A 24,348-nucleotide genomic window follows, 5' to 3' on the forward strand; every position below is an offset into this window, starting at 1 on the left:
TTTTTTTGAAATTAATTCCTCGGGGAAGTTAAAAATGAAAAAAAAAAAAAAAAAAAAAAAAAAAAAAAAGAGTTTGGAAAAATACAGATTACAAAGAAGATTTACATATTAGGAATCGCAGAATTTTGTATAAAACAATACACTATACTGCATCCTGCTTTTGTACAGAAATCATTGGAAAGAAAGTTATATAAGACCAATTTAGAAAGAATTCCGGTCATCCAAGTGCAGAGTCGTTAACTCTGATGGTGGTGCACAGAGTAGTTTTTTTTTTTTTTTTTTTAAAAAGAAAAAAAAAAGAAGTAAACAAGAAACAACCTTCAGAAAAGAATTTGCACTTGCTGTGGTCTTAATAAGCCCCATTATTAAAGATATAATCATAAGAATGAGCCCCGTGAAAAAGTTGACCAGGAGAACTACATTCTGCAAGAGGAAAAAAAAAACTTTAAAACCATGAAAACATAACCTGATATGCCAAATGCCTCCAAGTCAATAAGGGTAAAAAATTTCCAACCTGAGCCATAGTATGGTCAGAAAAGAAAAATGTAAGGCAATACGTTGATGATGCAGCTGCAAGTCCATATTCCAAAAACATAATGACCGTTGGCAAAAAACGTCCATTTCCAATAAACTGATCAAGACCTACATAAGTTCAAGATGTAGTGTAACTAACAGAAATGGTAAATAAAAAGCTTTACACCTAACAGTGACATACAGCAGAAAAATGATTTAAGCAACATTAAATAATTATAGTTTCTGGATCAGCAGAATGAGGATCCAAAGATCATTTAATTTTGGTTTAATTGCTAGCTTTCCTTCCCAATCTAAGTGTTAGTAGAGCCAAAAGCATTCACAACATGTTAATTCTACTTCCAACTAATGGAAGTTTGAATAGAAAGAAGACTCCACGTATGGTGTGTCTGCTACTTAGAGCATAAAAGTTATGTTGAGATGCATATTAGGATCCCACTTCGATGCAGTAAAATACTCGAGACATCCAAAAGTGCATAAGACACATACATGTGTTTATGTGTCTATATATAGACACGTATTCACATAAGGACTACACTAGAAAAAGTAAGTAGTCTTCACCTCTCCTCACCCAAACAAACATGAGGTGAATCATCAACCTAAAGGGGAAGTTCCCTTGGTCTCTTTTTTGAGGTACTCACTCCAATTCTGTTACATGTTTAAATTAATAGCCAACTAGAAAACAAAGTTCACAATTTTCCCAGACACATCTGTAGGAGACGTCTAAAACATCTCAAATCGGCTCGCAGTAGTATAAGATCAGTTTGAGACAGAAGACAGATTGGATTTTATAGAATCTACAACTGCTATCTAGTAATAAATACAAAATGATAACGCTTGGCTGCTTTTGTCCTATTGCTTATAGAGAATATATGATTGTTGATATCGACAGACCTCATCATGGACAGAGATAATGTTTTCAACATAACTTCAAATGCCTAAATGATAAATAATAATTGCAAAATAGCTAATAGGATGGCAAGGGTATTTATTTGACGCATTGTTTCAAATATTTAACACTGCACAGACCATCTTATAACTGAATTATAAATGTGTCAATAAATATCTTAGATGCAAATAGATGAATATCTATATATGTGTCTCATATTCTCACACACATAAATATGCAAAACTAGCAATTTAGTAATTCATTGCAAATTGCAAAAGTATCTATTTCCTCTTGAATTAACGTTTGAAGTTCAACTCTCTTTGCAAGAAAATAATAATATTACAAAAATATAATACAATAGATTTAAAAGTTCCGCTTACCGAAGATGTTAAAAAGAATTATTGCAAAAGAGAAAGAAAATAAGAAGCTGATGAAGTCCCATATGTACGTAGAAGCCCAGTATGCGAGTATAGAAACCTGATCAAAGACATTATTTTGAACCTCGTGATATGGATATTGGAAACATAAAAACCAATATACAGGACACGAGAATATTTCTTTTTCAAGAAAATTAATTTACCCCGCTAATCAGTTGTTGGTGCTTAGCTTTGACTTCACGCTCCTGCATCAGTTCAAATCAATGAATTTACTTTTCCATGATACATAACATAAGAAAATTAATAACAGTAATAAAAATAATAGACTAGCCCAAAGAGTAAATAGCACAGAATAGATGTGGTGTTCCTTGGGAGATCATATCTACAAAAATCCAGTGACATTAAAGAAGTAAGGCAATAGATTAAACTAGAACCAACTGCTGCCTATTGCAAAGTAATACAGAAATTCACGAAGCATCTTTGGTAAAGAGTTGAACAAGTATATTTCAGACAGTACCTTCACAATGGAAACGGCAAATGAAGCAGGAACGAAAGAGAAGGCAATACTAGCAATAACTGCAGCAGAGAAGGCATCCAGATCCTATATAGATTATATAAAGAAATAATATTAAAAAAAAAAAGCAAAAAACAAAACAAAACAAAGAGGCCAACAACAAAAACAAATGTAAGTATGAATTTCATGTATCCTTTTTAACTTCTTATTGAACCTCATAAAGAAATAAAAAAATCATCGTAGGTGAGGGGCAATATGTTATGATGTTAAAAAAACTCAGAAGACTTTTCTGAAAAATAAAACCAAACTCGCAGACTTGGAATTTGGGGGGGAAAAGGACTTTGATAATTAGCACATGTATGTTATTAGGATGCCTTGATGGGATAGAAGAGTCTTTTTCTTTAGTTTTTCTTAGATTCCGTAACTCTACAGTTTTTATATGACATGCACTAACATTCCAAATAATTGCTTCAGCAGTTGAAAGTAAAGCTAAAAGGAGTACTTTGAAACAAAAACAAAAAACAAAAACGTGAACCTTTTAAAGATTTTTGTGCAGCCTATATCCAAAACAAAACTGAATTTAACAGTGCAAACTCCTCAACAAGAACGTGAGACCTTTTAAAGATTTTTGTGCAGCCTATATCCAAAACAAAACTGAATTTAACAGTGCAAACTCCTCTTAATTCTTAATAACTCTTGTTTCTTATTAAGAAAAGAAAAGGATAACAGAATGGAATAACTTACATGACGTTGCAGATGCTGGCTTTTCGTCATTGGCAGAGGGTGGTTGCGTGTTTGAATTGTCATATTGGTATTATGTGTAGCAAGCCTAAGAATTGCAGCATTCATCAAATTGATAAAAGTGGGAGCAGCATGCTGACAAGAACTATTGTGAAGTACAGTGTATCCTAAACTTCCATCATCACTCTGATCATCCATCACGATTGCCCCATACCTGCAGACAAACAGATACCATAATGAAATCACCTTTGAAAAAAGGAAAGCTACATCCATCATGAAAACAAATTTCTAAACTAAACTCACAACCAGTAAATGCACCCTAGCGCGAACCCTTAACTTTCTCATGTTGCTTATAATTTCTTTTTCAAATGACCAATTCCTTCGGGGGGGAAAAAAAAAAAAAAAAAAAAAAAAAAAAAAAAAAAAAAAAAAATGCTACATACGAATACAGCTTGTAGTCTACCATAAGATAGGTAGTAATGTTGTAAAGGGAAAAGCCTCAAGGCTTTTTTTTTTCTCTGAACATTTGGATATTAAGGCAACCAGTATACAAAACAAGTAACATACTGACAAGTGACGGATAGCGGGCCTAGAAAACACAGATTTTTCACTTTATTACATATCATCACCATTCAACACTTTTTTTTTTTCCCCCTTTTTGATAAGAAACAAAACTTCATTAATAAATCAAGAACTTTACAAATGAAGTTTTTGGATGGATGAGAGATCCATCCAGGGGAAAAAGAGAAGAATGTACAAAGAACCAAAAAAATTAAAAATTAAAAATTAAAAAAAAAAATACGACGATATTGATTAAACACCCAAGCAGAACCACAACCAAGAGCCTTCACCAGCCTACAGTAAAATCTCTTAAAGTTGTGAACAAACTAATACTGAAAGTACCATTTCAAAAACTATGTAAATTGACTTCGCATAATCTTACATAACTTTTGTTTTCATGAGACAAAATAACAGCAACATCTTAGAAATTACAATAAAAGATAAATTAGACCAACACACCTTGACTGGTATGATTCATTAAAGCTAGACATTAGATATTCACTCATTGAAAGTAAAACTGGTCCCAGAGTTGGCCCTGCAGCCTCAATCGCATCAGTGAGTGCCTTCTCTGAGTCAGGAAATTTATATCCAGTGGGTTTAAAGATTTGAATCCAACCCCCTTTGATATGCTGTGCTACCTGCACAATAGATATGTTTAAAGAGGAGGAACTCTTGCAAGCATCAGAGTGAAGTTTCACAGGAAAAGCTTATTTCTTCAGCGCAAAGGTAAGCATCATATAACATTAAGAAAAAGAAAAAGGAGAAGAAAAGCCAATATCTGCATAAAGAAATAAAAATTAATATAACAAAAGATTAATGATGACTAGCACACCTCCTTTGCAATAGGCCAGGATAGGTCAAAAGGAATAGGACCCCCACCCCCTTCACCAGTTAACAAAGGATTAAAATGAGCGGTTGTAAAGGTCAAGGGCCGTTGATCAGGATGCGGTTTGAGCTTGAGAAAAAGAAGTCCAATAAGCAAGAAAACTGCAGGAATCAGGAGCTGGAAAACAATTGTTTTCCGGTCCCTCCGAGCAGATATTGCCCTCTTTATAATCAAGGCTTTACAATGTTGACAAAATGTTGATCTTGAAATGATACAGCAGCTGCAACATTGCATACTCAAGAAGTTTATGAAACTTAAAACTGTGGCAAAAATCAACCCACATGCCTTCCCCACTACAGCACATATGAACCCAAGAATATACTTGCAATTCACAAAAAGTTTGTCCGAATGCCAAAGATTTTTAGGAGCAGGATCAAGAGAAACATGAGAAGTCACAGGACCAGGTAAATGGAGACTACTTCTCTGCTCTAAACATTCAGATTCATCGTACTCACATCCTGCAACTCTGAGGAATACCTCCTCAAGAGTTGTGACAGAGATACCATAACTTTCAATAATAGCAGGGTCTTTCTCTTCATCATCATTTGTTTTTGACTTGGAACCTGATCGTTTCATGCACATTTCAATCTCCCTAAACATACTCTCAAAGGAAAATGAAGATGCTAGAGGAAGCTTGAAGGAAATCTCAGTCCCAACCTGGAAAGGCAAGTTAAATCCCACGAGTAAGCAAAACTATCAAATAAGTAATACAAGGTAGCATATGAATTTACAGGTGATGTACAATCATGAAATTAATAATCATGTTATCATATAGACATGCCTCCCTTCCCTATCCGCTATCAATTTAAACAATTATCTGGAGAAAGGCTTACCTTAATGAGCCCTACAGAAAGGTCAAGATCAGCAGAAAGGTATATAATCAGAGATTGGTACTGAGTTCTTCCAAGTACTTTAATAACCAATATTTAACTTCGACAATTGACCTTATTTAGTTAAGTACTTTAATAACCAAAATTTAACTTCGACAATTGAAACTTATTTAGTTAGTACTCTACTTATTAAACTGAACATAATATAGCTAAGTATACTGTTGCAAATGATCAGCATGCCAATGTTAAAAACTTTTTGTACGTGGCAATGATGGCTCTTTATTAAAGGATAATGCTGATAAGGTAAGTAAGATATACTAAGCATATCTGATAAAGAAATCACCGAGTCTATTGATCAACAAAAGAAGAAAAAAATGGATACCTCACTCACACACATTGCCGATGGAATATGGCGATAAACAATGTCAGCAGCTACAGAGGCAGTGGGTGCAGACTGTAGTAAAGCAGTAATGCCAAAGCATGTCAATGCCCATAACACCAAAAGAGATAACCATTATGTTGTGAGATACGGTTAATAATAGGAAGAGATTTTTATGTGATTGTGTGATCCCTGATTTTTAGGGCTTTGGTGAGCTGTATATTTTCTGGTTAGAGATATTTGTAGCTAGGTTGTTCTGATTTAGTTATTATTTAGCTCCTAGCCATGTATTATATAAGTGTGGATACCGATTATACAAATAATAAAAAAATTAATTCCAAATTTTATCATTCGTGACATGGTATCAGAGCCCTAAGGCTTTTCCTGGGGTATTCGGTTTTTCTCAGCCTAGTGTTGTTTCTGATTCAAGCGTTCATTTCAGTCCAAATTGCTGCTCGCTTGTGTCATTTTTTTTTTCTTTCCTTTCTCGCTAATTCTTATTTCGCGAGTTTGATTCTTGATTCTGTAGTTCCCCTTCTTTATCACCCTTGAAATTCGTGACCTTTCTATCCAAAAGTCATGTCAGAAGTGACCAGCAAATCAACATAGGTGCCTGCATCCTCTGACTGAGAACAATCATCAGTCAACAGGGGATTTGCAGAATATTCAAGCAGAGTATAGGCTCAATGGAAAGAATTATCTGACGTGGTCTCAATTGGTTCGCATGTTTTTTAAGGGAAGAGGCAAACTGAGCACCTACTCGGTAGTAGTCCTAAATCAGGGGATCCTATATTTGATGCTTAGGACAAACAAAACTCCCTAGTAATGTCCTGGTTGTGGAATAATATGCAGCCAGAAATCAGTGGCACTTGTATGTGTCTGGGCACAGCAAAGGAGATATGGGAGGCTGTCAAACAAACTTATTCTAAAGTAAATGATGCTGCACAGATTTATGAAATCAAGATCAAGATCTCAGCAACAAAGCAGGGAAATCGGTCAGTTACGGAGTATTCTAATCTCTTGAAGGATCTTTGGCAAGAGATGGATCACTATCAGTGCATTCAAATGAAGTGCATCGATGATACAGCCATCTTAAGAGATTCGTTGAAAAAATGATGGATTTAAGATTTTCTTGCAGGATTGAATGTGGAATTTGATGCAGTCCGAGTACAGATACTCAGAAAGGAGGATCTGCCGTCATTAAATGAGGCAATCACAATCGTTCTTGCTGAAGAAGGCATAAGAGGTGTCATGATTGAATCACACACAATGGAAAGTTCTGCGTTGGTGTCAAAGGCTGCAAATGCTAAGTTTTCTGGCTTGGAACAGCGTGTGAATGAAGAACCGAGGTAGGCTGTTGAATCAAGACCATTTAACAAGGACTCCTTATGGTGTACATACTGCAAGAAGCATCGTCACACTAAGGAAAAGTGCTGGAAATTCAATGGAAAACCACCACACATGAACATAAATTTTGTAGACAAGAATATAAATGAACGGGGACAAGCTCATGTTGTCAGCACTCATTCAAGCAGTGAAGGACCACCACAGAATGCAACCCCTGAATTTAATAAAGAAGAAATTGAGAAGTGGAGGAATTTCTTGAGATCTCTTGAAAAACCATCCTCGGTAGGAACATGTTCATTAGCATTTTCAGGTATATCTTCATCCTCTTGTATTGCTAATGTCTTGGATATGGTTTCTCCAAACACATGGGTAATTGATTCCGGTGCCACCGACCATATGACTTGCTCTTCCAAAAATTTCATCTCATATATCCCTTGCTCTAGTCATAGGAAAATAACCATAGAAGATGGTTCTGTTACCACTGTAGCCGGACAAGAAGATGTTTATATAAACAACTCACTCACATTGAAAAATGTCCTCCATGTTCCCAAACTGTTTATAAATCTTGTTTCAATCCAAACACTCACCAAAGATTCAAATTGCAGTGTGATGTTTTATCCTTCTCATTGTAAGTTTCAAGAACAGGGCACAAAGAGGATGATTGGACATGCTAGTGAAAGAGATGGACTTTACTATCTGGAAGAACAAAATGGTTGTACTAGAGTTGAAAGCTCCGTACCCATTTCATTCCTTTTTGAGTCAGTTATTTCTAATAAACACAAGATTTGGCTTTATCATCGTCGTCTAGGTCATCCATCATTTAGTGTTCGTAAGCTTATGTTTCCTTCGTTATTCAAAGGGTCAGTTGTTAAGAATTTTCATTGTAGTGATTGTGAACTTGCCAAGCACAAGCGTGCTTCTTTTCCAATAAGTAATACAAAAACGTTTGTTCCTTTCACTCTTATCCATAGTGAGATTTGGGGACCATCCACGGTTGCTAATATTTCTGGTGCTAAGTGGTTTGTATCATTTATTGATGACTGTACTCGTGTGAAGTGGATATACCTTCTGTGTCTCAAACAATCTTGTTCCCAGAATTTTTGGAAGTGTAGCCCTTGTTCATATTCACTCTCAAAACAGGGGAAAACTTGATCCACGTGCTCTCAAGTGTATTTTCATTGGATATTCATCCACTCAAAAATGGTACAAATGTTTTCATCCGCCCACAAGAAAGTTCTTTGTTTCTGCTGATGTCACCTTTAATGAAAGTGAGTCATATTTTTCGCATTCCTATCTTCAAGGGAGAATTTGAGTGAAGATAGGGAAAGGGACTTATTACTTCTTGATATTCCGAGTCAATCTCAATCCACCGAGTCTGTTCAGCAGTCATCCACTGAGTCAATTGAGACAATTCTTGTTCCTATCCAACCTAAATCTGTCAAGTCAATACCAACTCAAAACACTACTCGGCCATTACAGGTTTATTCCATGAAGCAAAAGGAAATCTCCCAACCTGTGCATGTTCAATCACCTATTCAAGTTGTTGTTTCCTCACCCATCCGTGATGCAGAAACCACTACACAATCACCAAGCCTTGCCAAAACAACCACACCACCACCAAGCCTCGCTAAGACCACCACACAGTCACTGGGTCCTAAGGAATCTATTGAACCAAATGACTATGACCTACCAATTGCCCTTAGAAAAGGAACTATAACCTGCACAAACCATCCATTATACATGTTCATGTCCTATAAAAACCTATCCCTGAGTCATAGAGCCTTCTTGAGTAGCCTACAAACAATTCCCATTCCCAGAAACCTATTCGATGCATTAGGAAATGAGAAGTGGGAGAATGCTATGAAAGTGGAGATGGAAGCTCTAGAGAAGAATAAAACATGGGGCTTGGTCAGGTTACCCGATGGAAAGAAGTTAGTAGGATGCAGGTGGGTTTTCACTGTTACGTATAAGTCAGATGGTTCCTTGGAGAGGTATAAGGCCAAGTTGGTTGTCAAAGGCTACACTCAAACCTATGGTATAGATTACCTTGAAAGTTTTGCCCCGTTTGCAAAAATGAACATGGTACAGGTTCTTCTGTCATTGGCCGCTAATTTTGGATGGAGCTTGCAATAGTTTGATGTTAAAAATGCCTTTTTACATGGTGATCTCAAAGAGGAAATTTACATGGAAGTTCCTCCAGGGTTTGAATCCAAAGAAGGAATAGTGTGCAAGTTGAAAAAGGCTCTATATGGGCTCAAACAGTCACCGAGGGCATGGTTCGAGAGATTTACAAAAGTGATGACGGCATTGGGATATACACAGAGTTAAGGAGATCATACCATGTTTGTGAAGCACTCGAAGTTAGGGAAAGTGACAGCATTATTGGTATATGTAGATGATATTATAGTGACAGCCAATAATGTAGAAGGAATGCAAAGCTTAAAGAAGTGTCTGGAAAAGGAATTTGATATCAAAGAACTTGGAAGGTTAAAATATTTTCTAGGTATTGAAGTCGCGCATTCAAAATGGGGAATATTTATATCACAGCAAAAGTATGAGTTAGATTTATTGAAGGAGACTGGAATGCTAGGGTGTAAGCCAATTAACACACCCATCGAGTTCAACCATGGGTTATGTGATGCTCAAGAAGATACTGTGGTAGACAGAAGTTCTTATCAGAGACTTGTTAGGAGATTAATTTATTTGGCGCATACGAGACCAAATATTGCCTTTGCTTTGAGCGTTGTTAGTCAATTTATGCACAATCCCAAAGAAATGCATCTCAATGCTGTTCACAGGATTCTACAATATTTGAAGGGTAATCCTGGGAGAGGAATCTGTTCAAGAAAGGAGAAAGCGTGACACTAGAAACCTACACTAATGCAGGTTATGCAGGTTCTTTAGTTGACAAAAAGTTAACTTCGGGTTATTGCAAATTTCTAGGTGGCAATCTTGTGACAGAATAAAAAAAAGTGTGGTGGCGAGATCAAGTGCGGCGTCAGAATTCAGGTCAATGGCGCTTGGAATATGTGAACCATTGTGGATCAAAATAATTCTGGATGATCTACGTGTAAAGTGGAAGGACCAATGAAATTGTATTGTGATAACAAGTCGGCCATAAGCATTGCACACAATCCAGTACAACATGATCGAACAAAACATATTGAAGTCGATCGACACTTTATAAAGGAGAAGTTGGAAAGCGGCTTAATCTGTACATTTGTTTCAACCAAAGACTAGTTAGCTGATGTACTTACAAAGGGACCGCCGAGTACTGTCTTCTAGAATATTATCAGCACGCTTGGAATGGAAGCTATCCATTCATCAGCTTGAGGAGTGTTGTGAGATACGGTTAATAATAGGAAGAGATATTTATGTGATTGTGTGATCCCCGATTTTTAGGGATTTAGTGAGCTGTATATTTTCTGGTTAAGAGATATTTGTAGATAGGTTGTTATATTGTGTGATCCCCAACTTTTAGGGATTTAGTGAGTTGTATATTTTCTGGTTAAGAGATATTTGTAGATAGGTTGTTCTGATTTAGTTATTATTTAGCCCGTAGCCGTGTATAATATAAGTGTGTATACCGATTATACAAATAATAAAAAAATTCGTTCCAAATTTCATCATTCGTGACACATTAAATGTGAATTAAAAAATAAATAAATAAAAAGACAAGATAGGGACCAAACCTTTACTAAAGTTAGAGTATAACCAACACCATATTGATGCTTCAAGAAAAGGGAACTGTTAAAAAAATGAACACAGCAATGAGGATAACTGTAACATGCTAATATTTTCAAATCTAAGACTTATTGAAGGTATTCAAAGTAAAAATTCATATATTTTCCAATCATAGAAATTGTGTTTGTGTGTGTGTGTGTGGACACAAAGCAAAAATCAATGGAATAACGCACTTACTAGGAGTAAGATTATCTTTATTACTTCAATTATAAACCTATTACGATTGCTTTCTTCCCCAATAAAAACAACATAGCAATGTAGATCCAAGGCTAGAAAAATCTGATACCCAAGACTAGAACTAGATATTGCAAAAACATTAACCTAATATAAACATGTAATCACAAGAAAAAAGTAGAAAACCAGGTACTACAAAGGAACAGAATATCATAGTTAGTAAAAAACAATAATGATAATAATAATAGATAAGGAATATGAAAACAGTAAATTAGAACTAGAAGAGAAGAATTATGTATACAGCTACATGGCGTGAAACACGGACTGCAGGTTAATGCATAAATCGTCTAGACTATTCAAGAGCAAAAGTACAAAAAAGCATACATACTTTTAGCGTTATTTTTGTTTTTATACTAAATATTTTTGGTTATGTGGGCAGGGGAATAGAAAATATTATGTTCAGTAGTTAAACCTTCCACAACACTTTAAGGAACCATTAGCCATAATAGCAATTCGATCTCCAAGTTCATCAGCTTCATCCATTGAATGTGTTGTCAGTAATATTATCCTGCCCTTCTTTATTTTGTTTATTAACTGCCATGTCAAACGCATTGAGTATGGATCCATCCCACTGGTAGGTTCATCAAGAATTATAACCTGCAAGAGAAAGCAATGAACAATTCCACTAAAATTCACACCGGGATTAAAAAAAATAAATAAATACATAATAATAATAATAATAATAATAATAATAATAATAATAATAATAAAGTATATGACTTCCTTTCCAAACAACCTTACTATCTCCTATCAGCGCAATACCAAGAGACAGTTTCCTCTTCATACCCCCAGAAAGAGCCTTCACAAGAGTGCTACTTTTATCAGCCAACCCAACCTGCCATAAGATTTAACAGCAACCGAAACAACCTTAGTCATAGGCTGAGTGGCGGGAAGTTTTTTATCAATATATCAAAGCATTTTGTCAGATGTTCTTTGTCAAAATTAATAATGAGCCATTTCTTTTTCCAAGACATGGTACCAATAATGAGCCACTTTCATAGCAGAAACAAATCAGGGAGTGGTCTATGCTAAAACTTGACCAATTTCAACATTTTGGTACCATGTCTTGGAACACAAAATGATGCGGACAAAAAATTATCTAATCCACAAATATTGAACGATCCACAGAAAAAATTCATGAGGCTGCTCAAAAATGCTACACTACAAATTCCAATAATTTGAAACATGTCTTAATTCAAGCTGCAGAAGCAAATAAAATTAGCAAAACCTTTGCAATAGATTGGCTTAAGATTGCAAATACTTTTGGTTACACAAAGTCACATGTTTAAAAGGCTAGGCATCACAAACCAGAAACAGATGAGGATATATGGGATTATATTTCCATTACAAAGTTGCAAAAATTAACTGTTGTTAGAGAATTAGAGCCAAAATTGCAAGACATTGAAGAAAGAACTCACTTGATCGACCATATAACTAACAACTCTCTCTAAAACATCTTCCTTAACACCTTTCAGTATAGCAAATATTTCCAAATGCTCCCTCACCTGGGTATGGAAATCATCAAAGTTAGGCAGAGAAGTCACCTTCTAACTAAGGTCAAGTTCATTATAACATTAGATAGAATAGCAAGGGAATCATGCTTCTAACTCACAGTTAATTCTGGAAAAAGGATATCATTTTGAGGGCATACACCCAACCCCTTCCGTATCTCATCCTGCAGAACAGATCCCAGGTTATTATCACAATAGCACACTTGTATTCAACTGTATCCAAATAAACTAATAAGAAATGATTAGCCCAAAGTGAACTAATATGAAAGATTAGAAAGATTTATCAATAAATTGTTTAAAAAGTCAACATCTAAAATGCCTCACATAGTTTAGGCATGAGCTAAATCCTTATGCAAGTAATGAATACAGCGTGAGGATAAATTGTATACTACACTAAGAAATAGGACCAGTTTTCAATGGGTGCATTTGCAATGGTTACATTTGTAATAAGGGCATATTTTAATAATATTTGATGATATGGCGTGCTAAGAATCCAATCTCATTAATTGCCATAAACTTTTTGATCAACAACCCAATTTATTACAAACTTCTAATCCATATCACACGGTTTAAACAACGATACCTACATATGGGTAAATATTAGAGTAACCATTAAAACCGCACCTATATATATATGCAAGCAGAAGAATACCTATCCCACCACTCATTTAGAAAAGATGGAATTTTGGATAATTTTTCCCATCAAACAGCAACAACAACAATAATAATAAATAAACAGGTATCTAGAATAAAATATTTAATAGAAAAATATTAGAATACAGAACTCCATACAATAATAGCAAAGAAGACAGGATAAGGACAAAAAACATAACTTACCATATGTGTGATAATATTCTTCCCAAACACCAAAGCATCCCCTGAAGTAGGAGAAACAAGGCCAACAAGCATCGAAATCGTTGTACTTTTACCAGCTCCATTATGTCCTTATGAATTGATAACTCAAAATCAGTAAACCGAATAAAAAGTACATATTAAGAAAGAAAATTTTTGTAGAGATTGCCGAAACAAAAAAGGTTTTTTTTTCTTGCCCTAGTTTTTGTTGTAGCATTATAGAAAACGCAACCATATATCTTCAGACTTCAGGTTTCAAATAACTTATAAGCAGTCTCCCTTATAGATCACTTTGTAGAGATGTTAATCTTCACTAGCAGGCAGAAGCTGATAAGGGATGTCTTTCTTAATGCACCAAAAATTCTGGAGAAACATACAACTGCAAGTTTGGGAAAAGGTTGAAACTCGAAAGAGAAGTTTGCTAAGAAGCTACTGCACTCTGGGAAATGACAATTGAAAATTATCACTAAAGATAATGCGGGCTTAAAATGAAAGAGAGCTCCCTCTAAAAATGTTAAGGTGAAGTTTGAAGAGCGCCTGAGATTGGAAATACATGCTTCCTTTTACACTAGAACAACTTTAAATATGAAGTATGAGGAACCGAACTAGACATTACCTAGAGAAGTAGTAGGTCAAGCAAGAAACCATACAAGGAATGTGAGAAATGGACATGCACTTTTATTAAAAAATCATAGGGTCTGCTTGGTTTCATGGGTTCAAACCACGGTTTATGATTTTGACTTTTGAAATTTAAATTTTTTTGTGAGAAAAACACTATAGCAGAACCAAGAACCATGGTTTGAACTATGTAGAACCCTTGAAACAAACGCACCCACAATTTTTTGCACAAGAAGTGGGAAGAGAAATAACTTTTCAATATTTAAAAGTAACTGCATGTCGGTTAGAAACAGACAAGCAATAACCAAATACATCAACCAACAGTAATAAGCCAAAATAGAAATCCTCAATCAGCCAAAAATATAAATCCTCATACCTCCAACTATTAATCTGTAGAACTCTAATTTACATTTTTTTTCTTTAAACAAAACGAATGGGCGGATTCCTTGATCACCTTTTCCTTGTAATTGATTTTTATCAATGAAAAGGTTGCTTTTTATCCCAAAAAAAAAAAAAAAATGGATGGTTACTTTTCAAGGAAAATAGAAAAGACCATAAGAGAAAGAAAATATGGGCTATTTAAGCAATCAATGAGAGAATTATACATTTAATATGTCCGTGTGTCATGGCACGACAAGGATCGAACTCAAAAAAAAAGTAAAATGATAAAGGAAAGACCATTGTAAGATGAACATAGAAAACATCCAATAGTAATAAAAGCCTCACCTAGAAGTGCAAGAATCTGATTTTCATATAAGGTGAGTTGTAGTGAGTTAACAGCACAACACTTCCCCTTTCTCGTGGAATATATCTTATGCAGATTCCTTACTTGAATGCATCTAGGGTAAATAAAAGATGTGAGGAAACACTCAACTACAGAACAAAATTTACAAATACTAACACATTCAATTTCAAGCACAAGTACCTGCCATCAAGCTCTTGTTGCTTCATGTCCAAACTGATAGCTTCCACAGCTGGTTTAGAACTATCTTTCCCAAAGAAATTCTTCTTTTTCTCCGAATCCTTTTGATTAATATTAACTTGAGTGGAAGTGTGATAATTGTCGATGCTTTTCTTTTTCCAAAAGCACTTTGTGAAAATGAAGTTCCATGGATAACGGATGCCATTCTCCCTGGGAAGGACCTGAACAGACAAATAAATATGGAAATCAAATAGGCTTGATATATACACTAATTGTTTGATCAGAGAGATTATTGTACTCACGTGTTATAAATAAAAAAAGTAGCTACTAATTGAGATAACTACCCTCTGGATCAAGCTGTATATAAACCATTTACTTTCAATAGCTATTTTCTCTTAATCTTTTTTAAATTTTAAGGGGGGAAAAAGAATAATGAAATCACCATTTCCAGTATGTTTAGTTGGCATCCAGTAATACGTGAAAGAATTTCGAACAATCGAAATGAAGAAAATAATTTATTGCATTGCTTTTTTTTAAGCATACAGACTCTCTCTCTCTCTCTCTCTCTAAAAAAAAAAAAAAAAAAAAAAAAAAAAAAAAAAAAGAGAGAGAGAGAGAGGGGAGAGAGAGTTGACTACACTAAAAAGGAAACTATCATCTACCAAAATAATATCACGGATTCCTTCACTCAAAACCCTATTTTCTACAGATCGAATTCCTCTCTAGACCTTCCTAATTCACATGATTCCTAACCAGATTCTATCAACATTCACCAAGTCATGATTCAAACTCAACTAAGTTCTATTTCCTATACGTTTTTGTCTGCTAAATTTACATTACAAATTACAAGAACCACTCCCTTCAAAGGAGCCCAAGAACTAACAGTAAGTAGAGAGAGAAAGAGAGACTGGATGAGAGAGATCAGCACAAATTAGAAGACTAACATGAGTATCATAAAAAATATAATACCTTATCCAAGTAAAGACCAATTGCACAGTAGAGCAACGTGTCAACCAGCATCATAAGGAGACAAACTGAAAAATTAACCCCAGACGATGCCTACAGAAATCATTGTTTTCAAAAATTAGACACAAATGTTGTAGATTTTAATACTTTTACAACAGCAGGGGGAAACCCACTAAATATAGGACATACTCGCCATATGTTGGTCCAACGAAGTCCAACATGAGCACGCTCATAATCAGCAAAAGTAATTGACCCTAGAGCAAAGGCCGTAGGTGAAAGCAGAGAAGCAAGAACCTTTACTATCCTGAAGTAAAAACGTAAATCAGTATGCAGTTGTAAACTGTTGACTTTTAAGGAAAAGAAAGAGATTCAACACAACTTTCTCAGATGATAGTACTTACATCGAAACAGCTTGGTCGTCAACAGAGTAATAGGGGAAAAAGGCACCCAAAAAAGAAAGGGTTCCAACTGCAACAGCTGTTTTGGCTCGAGAAAAGAATGTGGAGATTACAAAAGCCAGTGTGATCGCGCTTAGTCCGAACAGAAAGAAGTAAGTAAACACCAATGACTTATCACTATATTTGAAAAGGTTGTCCATAGTGCAAACCACAATGATTGCAGAAGAAATTGCAAACTGCAGAAGAAATCAAACTCTCAAGATAAGGACCTCTGGACAAAAGAAATTAAGTAATGCTCATGTGCAGTCAAATCAACAAAGAGCAGACATTAGTAGAACTAAATTGTCAAAATTGATGTAGTTTTAAAGTTGCATTTCACGAAGTTTTATACACATTCTAAAAGTGTGACATAACACATCATACCAAACATTTGTCCAAACTATATCTGAAACTTCATCTCAAGTTTAGACCTTAAATCCCATTTAGTTTTTTTTTATTATTATTATTTATTGATCATAACACATCTTACTAAACATTTGTCCAAACTATATCTGAAACTTCATCTCAAGCTTAGACCTTAAATCCCATTTAGTTTTTTATTATTATTATTTATAGGAAAAGGAAATGTCTATTAATCGATCAGAAAATCCCTTTTAGTTTATAACAATTGGTTTATTTCAATCATCATAAGTTGATCATTACCACTCCCCAAGTTTCTGTGTAATTACTTGAACGACATCAAAAAAAAAAAAAAAAAAAGGATCATGAGTTTCCAACATAAATACCAAATAACTGAAAATTTGAAGCTAACACAAGTGGAAATTTCCCTGTGTAATGAAATGGGGTTTACTCGAGACAAATCTACCTGAGAAGCATACGAGATGAACCAAGAGAGATAAAATATGCCATCTTTCAGCCCCATCATGTAGAGACCTTCTTTTATCTTCTGCTCCTGAATAATCATAAATCAACATTCAATAAATTTAGGGAGACGAGAGACTGCACATTAAAGGAAGTAAGGCGTGGGGAGTCAACAAAGCATGGTGACATCTCTTAGACAATTATACTATTCAAAATCATTATCAAACCTTCTCAAACACTGTATAGCTGATCAGACGAGATATCGGATAGAGAAAACCCAAAAGATACCTGCACATCCAAGTTTCAGATTTAAAGATAGCCTGTAATAAAACTTAAAAAAATTAACAAAAAAGGGAAAATTACAAAGACACAAAATGAATTCAAGGGAAACATACAATACACCCATGACATTCTTGGTGATCGACTGGAACTCATCATCAGCGTATTCACGAGTTGGAAAAGGAGCTATTCTAATGTTAGAAGGACTAAATTGCATCCATGGAACTTTGAGAAATGAAGGTGTATCAGAGTAATGGAGAGAAGTTCCACTCTCAGATTGCTGAGCAGCAAAAATTATAAAAGAATCCAAAATTTGCTGGAGCTGCAGTAGGAGGACAACATTTAAAAATATACATATAGATATCAGACAGCTTCACAAGAGGTAAAAGATAGTACTTATGATAATAAGATATTTGGCAAGCAATACGGATTGTAGACCTCTCATGACTAGTGCTGAAAAAAGTTAATACTTTATTCAAAATAATATTTTTTTTAGTAGCACATAGAGAGACTGAAGCATTTACTTCTTCCATGAAGTTTAAAGACACTTCCACCTCTAATATTACTGCTGGTACTTAAATCTTATTTATGAGTGGCTGAGTAGCTGGATCAACTTTTCCTAATAATTTACTCAACATACAAACTCAAAATGAGTTTAAACTATATAAAATATATACATATATAACCTTTACCCCTGTATCAACACTTTCTTCTTCTTAGTCAGCTTGCAACCTAATGGATAGCTCTTGCTATGACATATATATGTGCAAATTAAAACAAAGACAAGGGGCACACAAAAAATAATATTAAAACATGTACAAGAGACCCAAAAAGTGAGAAGACACAGAAATATACAGTTAAAAATCCACTGTAGCTGTATTGCATTATTGGTATAGGAGTAACGCCCAGTTCCAAGTCATTAAGATAAGCACCATTTGTGTCCATAATGGATTTAACATCAGGAAATCCTTTAAGAGCCCATGTGTGATTGAGCCGTATACTATAGTCAAATGCGTGCGGGCCTTGATCATGGAATACTACTGCTCCTTTGATTTTAGGATTTGAACAGTTCCTAGACAAAGAGAATCCTTCAGTCATTACGTGGTAAAACCTGAATATAATAATGCAACTCTCATGGAACCAAATAGTTTAAACTCTAACGTCCGACATTAGGATCTCCATAGTACACATACACTATTCAGACACGTGTCGATCACTTTACACAAAGAAATGTATTCTAGTTTTAAAATTTAATAAACTAGAGTGATGATAAGATATAATTTTAGTTCATATTAAACTGTAACAATATTTTTTATAAGAAACAATAAATCTTTGTTAATTAAGCATAAGTATGTGTACAACAGGGGACAAGGAGTCCACCAAAATGTAGAACTAATAACGTTGATCTAGCCCAAGAAGCTGCTAATCTGAAAATCGTAGACTCCTAATCATTGCAAAAACAAATCCGAGCCCCTTAACAAATCAGAGAATGAAAACACATCAGAGCCTTTGCCTAGAAATCCATAAAGCATCAGAATACTAAATTCTACCCAAACTTCACAACTCTGAATCTCTACATCCTCAAAAATTCAATTATTCGTCTCTAGCCACAATGCTCGAGTGATGGCAAGTGAAGCTACAATCCAAAGTTGCCTTCTAATATGATTACTTCTGATCAATAAACCACCATTGAAAAACACCAGTACCCTACTTCAGATCACCCAACAAATCTGAAATTCCCCTAAAATTTGATACCAAATGCCCAAGGAAAATTAAAACTTAATTTGTTACATATTTACATGAATGCTCCTTTTTTCAGACAAATACTTAAAAGCATTAGAGGCAAATCAAAGCAGTTATATTATCTTCAAAGTGAGATGACATAATGAATAATAAAACTTGTATCGTGTATATTCTGAACAATAATTCACAGTACAAAAATTTTGAACTATCTATTTATGACAGATCATTTTGCCATGATGGAAAGAATCTATAAATGAAAAATAATGTCCAATTAATGTACACATATGCATATTTAACATAAAAACAGAAGCACATTTTGAATCCATAAGACGGAGTGATACCACAAATAGAACAGACAACTGAAAATCCATTGGCATCTTACCTGAGTTGAATGCAGGTACCGTAAGCATCTGAACGAATGTAGGCTTCGAGCTCTTCTTCATCTTTGTAAATTCTACTAACTAGCTGTAAGTAGAAGCAAAAATAAGATTCAATTCAAAAAGACAATTACCAAGGATATAAAGTCACAAAATGTCAATTACACGAACTTGCTTGAATAAGATGCAAAAAAAAAAAAAAAACAAAAACAAAAAAAAAAAAAAAACACTCAACACACACACCAAAAAGCCAAAGCCATTTATTAGATTCAATTGAAAGTATAAATCCAAAAAGCCAAAGCCCTCAAAGCCATATATTATATGAGCTTGCATGCATAGAAAATCTAACATTAAACATAATTTAAATTTTAAAGAATCACAGCGAAAGAACAATAAAAAATAACAAAGGTTACCTTTATGAGGGGAAATTTCACCGACAATAAGTTAATCATCGTATTCGTCTCCTCTGAATCAGGTGCAAAAGCCAGATACTCTCCCTCACTCCATAGTAATTCAAGAACTTGTTCAAAACTAGGGGACATTCCTTTGCCCACTTCCGTAAACATGTCTTTTCGAACATACCTGTCTCAGTTTTTTAAAATTTATCACCAATACTCGTAGAAAATGATTGAATGCTATAAGCCACACAAGGCATTACTTTTTTTTTCCATTCTTAGCCACATTCCTCCATATAGCTGCTATAGCATTTATTAATCATTTCAGACTCTAGAGGAAATATTTCTCAAAACTAAATCAATCAATATATGGAAGTTCCGTATAATCAAACGACATGGAACCATCTGTACCTTCAACCGGCAAAAAAAAAAAAAAAAGAAGAAGAAGAACCTTTCATGTTCTGTTCTCTCATCTTTAGTTCTCTAAGCTAGGAACATAGATTTACAAATTTTTGTTTTTCAAAAAAAAATGCATTTGAGACAATAGAAAGGAGGAGAGATGGTTGGAGACTTACTCCTCTGCTGGGTGAATTTGAGTATCAACACGAGTTCTCACTATTATTAGCAACAACATAACCACCGTAGGAAGCAAAATCTGCCAGAGAAGAAAAGGCTTCACATTTTCAAACTTCTAAGCATCTCATTATAAACATTTCTATACCAACTCTTCTTCAAACGCCAAAAAAAGAAAACTTTCAACTCAAAAGAATTGCAAGCGGCATTAAAATTCCACAAAGAACGGAAAAGGAAAGGTTGTTTTTGAAACGATTCTGAATTACCAGTGATCGGAGTAGAATATCGATAGAAATTGAAAGTAACGGAGCATAATTGAAAGAGAAATGAAGCTCGAATTCTCAGAAGCTGAAAGATGAATGAGAGAGAGAGAGAGAGAGAAACCTCGGCGGCGGTGACGAAAGGGTGACGGATTTTGAGAAGCCAGTTCTTGCGAAGCATGGCCTTGAGCTGTCTCCGAGCGGTTCCCATGGCTGCTCTGCTTCCTTCTCTCTCAGCCCAACCCTAGCTATGGAGAAAGAGTTAGAGAGAGAGAGCGAGAGAGTTTTTCTATTCGTTTGTTCCAGTTTTCCTCTGAGCGAGAGAGAGAGAGAGAGAGAGGAGAGAGAGAGTGAGAAAATTCGCACTCAGATGAAAGCAGCCGAGTCGGAAACGCGGAAGACGAGGTGGCAATAAAGAAAAAAGAAATTGCCTTTGTTTTTGTGTTGTCCAAAGCTCAAGCCAATTGTTGGTTTGAGGATCAAAGTTGTGTAATGAAACCGCAAAAGAGATTTCAGAAAATAAAATAAAATAAAATTCTCCTGTAAGATTAAAAAAATAAAATTATTAATAATTTTATTTTTTTAACTGTTTTTAATGTTAAATCTATATCAAAAATTATATATTTTATATATTTTTTTAATTTTATTTATTTTGATTATATTCATCGATCATAAAATTGGTCATAGTGTCATACTAGTAGGTTGACCGATCGAAGACAGTTCTATAAAAAAAAACCCGTAAAAGAGAGATGTTTTTTTTTATTTCCAAAGGTTTTTTTAGAGACCGACTCCGATAGGTTGTCGAATCAGTAAGACTAATTTTTTGACTATTAAATCTGATTAAAATTAAATGAGATTAAAAAAATATGCATAATAGATAGTTTTTAATACAGATCTGACAGCTGAAAAAAATTAAAAAAAATAAAACTACCGATAGTTTTATTTTTTTGATCTTAATAAAGAAACCCCATTTTTTTAATATATAAAGCAACATTTTATTAACAACAAAGCATAAAACCCACAAAAAAATTTAATACAATAAATTAAAATTAATAGATCCGTTAGCGTCTTAATACATAGATTCAAAGTCTGATAGTGGACACAATTTGAAGCACTTCTCTTAACTCTTTTTTCAAGAAAATGAGTTTTATTTTTCTTATTTTTTAGAGGAAAAAATTTGTTATAAGGCACATTGTTTTGTTCCGCCAACAAAGAAACGTTTTTAGACGCTTGTTTAAGTTTTTATGTTTAGAGTGAAAAGATTTATTTGCAAAGGGTGCGCTATTTTTTTTTAACGTAGATTCACTTATAGATGTTAAAATTTAATTGAAACATTACTCCATTAATAAATAATATACTCTAACGTAACGCTTTCCTTTTTGGATAAGATGGCGTCCTTTTTGGAGAATATAGCTTTCAAACTTTTTCTGAGGAAAATTTTAACTCCCAAATTAAAACAATATTATTCTGAAAAATAAAAACTTGAAACAATATCGCAATATGATTATTGTTCGTAAACTTCTTTTTTCTTTCTGGTAAAATGGTAGATCCATTAGAGAAAAAAAAAACAAAAAATAAAAAAAAATAAGGCATCTAGGTATCATTCCGCTTATGTGTAACAATGTCAAAATTGTGATTTATTACATGATTTTTTTTTTCACCGATTCGAGTTTTCAGTTTTAAGTTTCTACGGTAAAAAACTCTCAGAAAATATCACATCTAACTTTTTCTGCTACAGTGAAAAGTTCTCAAAAAATGTCACATCTCAGCTCAAATTGAAAACTCAAATCCGCAAAGTGAACGAGACCATAAAATCATGTGAGGTTTTATGTCATATTAACTATAGCAGAATTTTTGAAGCAAAAATTCCACCAAAAAATTTTGAAGAACAAAAGTATAGCAGAATTATTTCAGCAAAAAAAAGAAGTGCCCTTCAATTTTTATTTTTAAAGAAAAAGATTATCTTAAAGCACCTTGTCCATACCTTTTTCGTTACTCTAAAGGCAGAATATGTATAAGAATGCGTCCCAATCATCACCAATTAAACACTTCATCCAAAAGATTCAGCAAAAATAAATTACACTTCATCAGTTCATCTAAAAGATAAGGTGGCATGATGGCATTACTTTTAACCGCCCAATAATATAACTATAGCCACAATTTTTTTTAAAACAAGTTAATTAATATCAATTGTAATTGAAGATTTAAATAACTAAGGATTCGTTTGGTACGAAGATTTAAATTTAATCATAATTCTAAAACTAAATCATAATTTATTATTTCAAGTTCAAATCATGATTCTGAAACCATGATTCAGAATCAGGAGTTTGAATCACTTTAAATCAAGAAATGGTGGTTTTATAATTATGTTTTGAACTAGTTTAAAATATCACATCAGATTTTAAATCATGATTTAGAATCATTCAAATTCAAAATCATGATCCAAAATCACTGTAAATAAATATTAATTCTGAACTAAAATTTAAAATTATGATTCTGAATCTATATATAAAACGCACCATAATTTACATAACTTTGTTTATTACTATTATTATATTATTATTATTAAGTTTGGGTAGGCTGCTTTGTCCAGTCTTTTCCCGTTCACTTCGCTGATTCGAGTTTAGAATTCGAATTTTTCTACAGTAAAAAGCTCTCACAAATAATCACATCTAACTTTTTTGCTACAGTAAAAAGCTCTCACATAAAATCATATCTCAACTCGAATCAGCGAAGTGAACGAGGGTTGCCTTCTTGTAACTTTCTTTTGTCTTCTCCTCCCTTTTTTTTACTGCCGACAAAAATATTTCGTTGCTTTTTTATTTTCAAAAAGAGAAATAATCCCATTAGAATCTAATTAACTATCTCTTTGCTTGGATCATATCCGTGGATTAGCAATTAATGCATTTTAATCCCAAAAAATTATTTTTTTAGAACGCCAAAATATTAGTTATTATATTAGTTATCATATTAGTATTATAACGTAATTATATTTGCATGGATCCTATATATTCGGTCAATTAGCATCGAGCAATATTGCATTTCTATAACCTTTCACTTATTTTGTTTCATCCCCCCATCAAACCGAAAAAATAATAGCCCCGTTCATTTCACCAATTCGAGTTTAAAATTCGAGTTTTGCTATAGTTTAGCTCTCAAAAACAGTCACATTTAACTTTTTTGCTACAGTAAAAAGCTCTCACATAAAATCACATCTCAACTCAAATTAAAAACTCGAATCAACAAACTCAACAGGATAAAACACGAAGAAGAAGTAGCAGCAGCTAATTTCTGTTATACTTTGTATTAACTACAAGGATGCCCTAAAGAAATAGGAGATAGGTTGGCCCTGTTTGTTTCCATTTTCATTTCTATTTTTCACATTTTTCGAGACTAAAAAATGAAAACGGAAATATAAAATGTGTTTGGTGTAAAAATTTTTAAAAAACAAAAACAAAAACGTTTTTGTCTTTTCTGAAAAACTGAAAACGAAAAAAAAACGTTTTCTCGTTTTCGTTTTCTTTTTCTGAAAACGGATTTCATTGTTTTTTTCTTCTCTC

At 33.9% G+C, this 24,348-nt stretch overlaps 1 protein-coding gene across 2 annotated transcripts in view; it reads right to left on the reverse strand.

Annotated features, from left to right (window-relative positions):
• LOC21394539 (ABC transporter A family member 1) overlaps positions 1-21,173 on the reverse strand; it is a 26,819-nt gene extending 5,646 nt beyond the window's left edge. Inside the window, exons 1-29 of one of the 2 annotated variants that reach the window (XM_024171350.1) lie at positions 21,155-21,173; positions 20,913-21,036; positions 20,531-20,610; positions 19,974-20,142; positions 19,566-19,648; positions 18,296-18,512; positions 17,557-17,762; positions 17,389-17,449; positions 17,166-17,252; positions 16,304-16,536; positions 16,092-16,206; positions 15,906-15,995; positions 14,940-15,157; positions 14,741-14,853; positions 13,382-13,488; positions 12,646-12,708; positions 12,452-12,538; positions 11,770-11,868; positions 11,446-11,630; positions 10,748-10,802; positions 5,712-5,783; positions 4,446-5,156; positions 4,073-4,251; positions 3,056-3,266; positions 2,315-2,398; positions 2,001-2,042; positions 1,801-1,897; positions 515-642; positions 319-423 (exon numbers count right to left, since the gene is read on the reverse strand). In XM_024171350.1, coding sequence (XP_024027118.1) covers positions 319-423; positions 515-642; positions 1,801-1,897; positions 2,001-2,042; positions 2,315-2,398; positions 3,056-3,266; positions 4,073-4,251; positions 4,446-5,156; positions 5,712-5,783; positions 10,748-10,802; positions 11,446-11,630; positions 11,770-11,868; positions 12,452-12,538; positions 12,646-12,708; positions 13,382-13,488; positions 14,741-14,853; positions 14,940-15,157; positions 15,906-15,995; positions 16,092-16,206; positions 16,304-16,536; positions 17,166-17,252; positions 17,389-17,449; positions 17,557-17,762; positions 18,296-18,512; positions 19,566-19,648; positions 19,974-20,142; positions 20,531-20,610; positions 20,913-20,999 — 3,984 coding nt within the window. In that variant the 5' untranslated portion in view covers positions 21,000-21,036; positions 21,155-21,173. Of the gene's footprint in view, positions 1-318; positions 424-514; positions 643-1,800; positions 1,898-2,000; positions 2,043-2,314; positions 2,399-3,055; positions 3,267-4,072; positions 4,252-4,445; positions 5,157-5,711; positions 5,784-10,747; positions 10,803-11,445; positions 11,631-11,769; positions 11,869-12,451; positions 12,539-12,645; positions 12,709-13,381; positions 13,489-14,740; positions 14,854-14,939; positions 15,158-15,905; positions 15,996-16,091; positions 16,207-16,303; positions 16,537-17,165; positions 17,253-17,388; positions 17,450-17,556; positions 17,763-18,295; positions 18,513-19,565; positions 19,649-19,973; positions 20,143-20,530; positions 20,611-20,912 lie in introns of both variants that reach the window. The other variant, XM_024171349.1, reaches the window with a different exon arrangement.
• Positions 21,174-24,348: the final 3,175 nt, after the last annotated feature.

The sequence above is a fragment of the Morus notabilis genome, unplaced genomic scaffold, assembly GCF_000414095.1.
Source record: "Morus notabilis unplaced genomic scaffold, ASM41409v2 Scaffold542, whole genome shotgun sequence".
In the NCBI taxonomy this organism is placed as follows: Eukaryota; Viridiplantae; Streptophyta; class Magnoliopsida; order Rosales; family Moraceae; genus Morus; species Morus notabilis.